Below are 5972 nucleotides of genomic sequence, written 5' to 3'. Positions count from 1 at the left end.
ATATATATAWATATATGTTCAAACAAATAGTTAGAAATATATTTCTGAAAATAAAGAAAACAACTGATATAATAAAGTAATAATAATAATCAATTAATTTCATAACTAATGATAATTTTGTTGTTGTTGTTGTTGTTGTTATTGTTGATAACATAACATGAATAAAACATTATTAATAATGAAATTTTCTATATTATTTTTATTTATTTTTGTTGTTGTTGATGATGATGATAAATTTTTTGTTGCCCATCAAAATAGCAATGATGAAAATACAAACAACTTATATGTTTGGCAAGATATCAGTTATATATTGGTATATATATATATTTTTGTTTGGTTGGTATTATCTTCGAAAAAATAGAGGGAACGGTATGTAGTAGTAGTAGTAGTACTGTATGTCTTCAAACATTTTTTTTCATCTTCTAATACATGATAGGTGTTATCCTATGATTAATGTTATTAATATTGTTGCCGACATTGTTGGTGTTGGTGTTGTTGTTGACAGTATAGTTGTTGTTTAAGTTATTACTATTAGTATTATTATTATTACTAATATTACTGGCCATACGGACCAATAGTTTGTTGTTAATATCGGCCATCGACTCGTTTTCGGGTACACTGTCCGAGTCCAGCGATTGGTTGGTATTTGTATTGCCAGAACCGGCAGCATTGGGCACCGGTCTAGAGGATCCGCCACCAGTAAATATGCGTACAATTTCCAGCCATATAAGCTTGCATATAGATTCCTATAAATATAGATTTATATATATATCTATTAAACATATAATAAAATAAATTTGATTTTATTTTGTGTTGGGATATAAATATTATTATGATATCCATATATCTATTATACAGTATAATAGAATATATTATCTACAATATATATATATATATATATATTTATAATATACAGTAAATTTATATATATATATATTGAATATATAAATACATAAACTAAAATCATACATATGTATAGTTTCATATAAATAATAAATGTATGAATATTATTGTTATTGATAATAACATGTAAATTCAATAAATAAATATAAATATAATAAAAATAACTATATATATATATAATAATCTATTTTATGTTTAACATTTGAATTTGATTTCTGTAACTAAACTTGAACATAAATGCATGCAAAATATATATTTCAAAATAAAACACATAAAAATTGTCAAAATTTAGTTATYATATACAAAATAATATATATATATATATATTAGTTTTACATACATACCGGAGCGACAAATAAAATCAATTTGTTATTATTATTATTATTATTAGCATTAGTTTGCCATTTAATCTAAGCAATGAGATATACACTGTAAAAGTTTAGCGATTGAGTTAGTGAGCGATTGACTGAATGAATGAATCAATGAGATCCCAGTGCCCGGCAGTTACTGGAAGTTTTCATATGGAAACTACTACTACTACTACTACTACTACTACTACTACTACTAGTAGTAGTAAATAGTTAATATATGTGCATCTAATTTACTTGTTGGGGATGTGGAGGATGGGGGGAAGGGGGTGTCAACTAAATCTAACCAACTCTCTCTTTCTCTCTCTTTTTATCTATCTATCTATCCATCTCTCAATTCCCTATAATTGAATCCCTGGACACTTTGGACATTTCAAGTATTTAAAATCATAGATGATAATAATAAACTATGCCATGTGTGGTCTACTACTACTACTACTACTATGTTGCTGCTGCTGCTGATGGTTGACTGTGCGGCCATTAACCTCCCATTCCTCCCTCAGTCCCTCACAACTTGCTATCTGGTAGTCAGGTCCGTGAATAATAACAATAATATGAATGATAAACATCAACAACAATAACAACAACAATCAATTATTTTGTTGATCAGCTATTTGTTTGGTTTTTTATTTTTTGGTTCAAACGGATGTTTCGAGTCGTTGGACATGAATTTCTTCAAATTTTACAAAACCGTTCATATGATTCATTGTTTGATGCAATGATGAAGTTTTATTAATAGTAGTATTAATAGTAGTAGTAGTAGTTGTTGTTTGACGATTGTTGATGTATTGATGATGATTGTAGTGATGATAATAACAACAACAGGTCCGACACCGTGTTTTACGACCACTATTACGATGACGATGATGTTGGCCATCCTATTACATATACAACCACACACACACASAGCACACGTGCAAATTGATTAGCAATTGGTTAAGCATTGGTTTATTTTAACTATTAATTAATTAATTAAAATTATTATTATTTTTTTAATTTTCAAACTAGTTTAAAGCAATTAAAAAAATTATAGTTAATTAGTTAGTAACTACAGTAATTAAATTACCTAGTTTAATAAAATCTTAAGTGTAAATACTTAAGTTTAAATAGTTATATAAATAAGTTATCAATAAATAAATAAACATGCATATACTGAATTATTTATTAATTAAATTAATAAAATTATTATTAATAATAATCAATATTATGTAATATTATAAATAATATATTATATTATATCATTTAATAAAATATTAGTAAATTAATTGTCCATTAAATTATTAGAATTGTTAAAATTTATATTTAAATCTAAAAAGTTTGATAAATTGACATTTAATATTACTGTAGATTATTTAATGAAAACATTTAAATAAAAAGGTTTATCCATTTATTTAATATTTTATTATTTATATTTTAAACTATTTTATTTTTAAAAATGTTTATTTTTTATTATCTAATTCAATAATAAAAAAATAGTTAAATACTTTAGATATTAAACCTTTTTTTCTTRAATTTATAAGATTCTAGCAAATAGTAAATATAATTACAGGTACTTTAAAATTAATTATTTTGAAAATTATCRTTAAATTTAATAATTAAAATAAACTAATTGAAACGTTTTTAATGTAATATTTYWTATAAAWAATAAATATTTAGTAATTTAACATATATTTTAATAATTATTATATACATAAAAAATATAAAGTTTTAAAAAACAGTTATTTGATAAATAAMTCAAATTATTTTTTGTTGAAAACTATTTGAAGGTGATATTTCAAAATCATAATTATTATTATTATTATTATTAATTTATTAATTAATTTATAAATTCAATTGATTTTATAAACCTTATAAATTAAAAATAAATAAAAACTACTAAAATATTTATTTATTATAAACACATATAAATTATCCAATCAACAACAAAAAATTAAAAAATTAAAATTAAATAATAATTTTTCAATGACACCTACCCGTTCATGTCGGGCCACTTTCATGGTCTTCCAGATAAACTCGAGTGCGGCAAACACACAGCCAATGCCGACACCAGTGACCAGTACTACGAAAACGCCGCCGACGTTTTCGATGTTCAATTCGGCAGCACTTGAACTAAGTTTCGGTTCATCCGAGCACTTGCCGCCGCCCAGTTTGACCCACCATTTTTGTTTCAGCTCGTACAGCATACCCTTGTCCTGTAGTACGACAATGGCATTGGATAAGGGTGTCCGATAGGGCGAGTCGGGCGGCGTAGCGATACCGTAGCCTTTGTTGTCCAGCCAGGAGCCGATCTGTATGAGCTCGCAGTCACGTTGAACTTCGTACTCCAACGATGATGACTCTACATTTGGGGGTAGGGTGGTTGGGTAGGTGRATAGGCGGGTAAGTGGAGTATAATAAAATAGTTAAAAACTTAATGGCACATACATGTKGACACACAYACACACACACTATCATCACATCCTATATTGTTGATAATAATAATAATAATATTGGTGTCATTTAAATATATAGACAACTATAAAAATTTGTACAATATTTGTACATACAACACAACTGTCCATCAATAGCTACAGTATACAGTACATCACTCCCTCCCCCGCCCACCCCCTCCACAAAAAAAGTAATGATAGAAAAACATTATTTTTATTTAATATTTTTATCATTGGTTGTGTGTGTTCAAACATATSAGCACTTTTTGTTTATCAATATATTTTATGTCTCTCTTTCTATCTAACTATCTTTGAATACTATAGTAATTGATGAATAGTTAGTTATATGGATACAGTATTATATATATATATATATATATATATAAGTTATATACCCATTAGATAGGCGTATCCACCCTTCTTGACCCGATCGATGGCCTGAGAGGTCTCTCTGATGTATACTTCGGGATTGCTTTCCATTGTATTAAACATTCGCTGATATGTCGAGTGATTTGAATTCTGGTAATAATAATAATAATAATAAAAATTTTGTAATAAAAATTTATTTTTAAATTTTTTGCATATCTCTAAATAAATTTAATCAATATTTATAAATGTCTAAAAAAATAAATTGTTAAAAATAAAATTACATTTTTTTTATTTACTTTATATAAAAAAAATTAATTTTCTGTTTATTGTAAATACTTGGTTTAAATATACTGTTTATATACAGTATATAGTCTATAGTTTAATCATTTAAACGACAAAATGAGAAAATAAAAACTAAAAAACAAATATACAAACAGACTAACGAAAAAAAAGTCACATTATATTTAATTAATTGATTTGAATTATTTGCTTTAATCAAACAAATACATCACACAAATAGGTTTCTTATATATATATATAGTGTATACACTTTTTTCTCATTATAAACACACACACACACACACACACATACATATATATATACACACATACACACACACAGTGTATGTGCAAAAAAAGTCTATTATATTTAATCAATCGATTGCATTGTCAAGTAAATTAACAAATAAAATATAAGTGTTATATAGTGTGTGTGTGTGTGTGTGTGTGTGTGTGTGTATGTATGTGTATGTGTATGTGTCCACTTAACACATACATACATACAGTACTGTACAATACTTTTTAGTATATATTTTTTGGTATTGTCTTTTATTTTACTGTTTTATTTTTGTATTTTTTAGATCAATTGACTCTAATCTATTCGCGTGTTATCTTATCCATTGGGGGTGAGTAGGACTGACTGACTGTAAGAGACTGAGAGAAACACAGAGCGGGTGAGTGGGTGAGATAAGGCAAGCACTAGTATGTTAACTATATATAGATATATGTTAACCCATTGAAGTTTATTATGGCTGGGAATTGCCTCTACAATGGTATCGATCGATTGAATACATTTGTGTGTGAGAAAAAACTTATATATTATATATATATACAGTATATATATATATATATATATATATATATATATATTATAACATTATAACATTTATAATATATATATATATATATATATATATATATATATATATAGAAATGGCTATTAAAAAATATAAGTCGATATTATATCAATAGTTTAATATTTTTTTCGGTTTGTATGAGTAAAACGATTTTACTAAAAATCTATTATAAAAAAGTTCTCTCTCTCTCTCTCTCTCTGCCCATAACTTAAATCAATAAAAAAAATTATATAAAAATTGTAAATATGATAATATATTTTATAAGTTGCTTACACACAGATATATATAATATCTATTATTATTATTGACCGCTAAAGTCATTATACTTTTGAGTGAATGAGTAAGTACTGTATGAGAGAGAGAGAGAGAGAGAGAGAGAGAGAGAGAGAGAGAGAGAGTGACTATTTAGGGTATAAAAGAGTAGTACTATTATATAATATTATTGATTGAATCAATACTTGAAATTAGTTGTACTGAAAAATAATAGTTAAATTAAATGTCAAGACTTTTTTTAAATAAAATAAAATATAAGATAATAGTTGACTGTTTTTAATTCAATAGATATGGTATTTACTATATATATATATATCTATGATATAAATAAATGACAATCTCTTTTTTTATTATTGTTAAAAAATTATATATAGAAAATATAATTATTGTTTTTTATATTATAATTTCTACTGACATTGTCTACAATATATAATATTTTTAAAAATGTAAAAAAATTTTAATATTATAGTATTTATGGGGTTATACTATGATAT

The 5972-nt window shown here is 25.2% G+C and overlaps 1 protein-coding gene across 1 annotated transcript in view; it reads right to left on the bottom strand.

Moving 5' to 3' along the window:
* Positions 1 to 248: 248 nt before the first annotated feature.
* The window catches only part of LOC128961476 (glutamate receptor ionotropic, kainate 2-like), a 61686-nt gene continuing 55962 nt past the window's right edge, over positions 249 to 5972 (bottom strand). Inside the window, exons 12-14 of the mRNA XM_054307720.1 lie at positions 4096 to 4219; positions 3245 to 3609; positions 249 to 746 (exon numbers count right to left, since the gene is read on the bottom strand). Coding sequence (XP_054163695.1) covers positions 423 to 746; positions 3245 to 3609; positions 4096 to 4219 — 813 coding nt within the window. The 3' untranslated portion in view covers positions 249 to 422. The remainder of the gene's footprint in view (positions 747 to 3244; positions 3610 to 4095; positions 4220 to 5972) is intronic.

Source organism: Oppia nitens, unplaced genomic scaffold (genome assembly GCF_028296485.1).
Source record: "Oppia nitens isolate AA-2021 unplaced genomic scaffold, nextdenovo-longstitch-racon4-pilon3 scaffold5_pilon_pilon_pilon, whole genome shotgun sequence".
NCBI lineage: Eukaryota > Metazoa > Arthropoda > Arachnida > Sarcoptiformes > Oppiidae > Oppia > Oppia nitens.
This window is presented reverse-complemented; position numbering and strand designations above follow the sequence as displayed.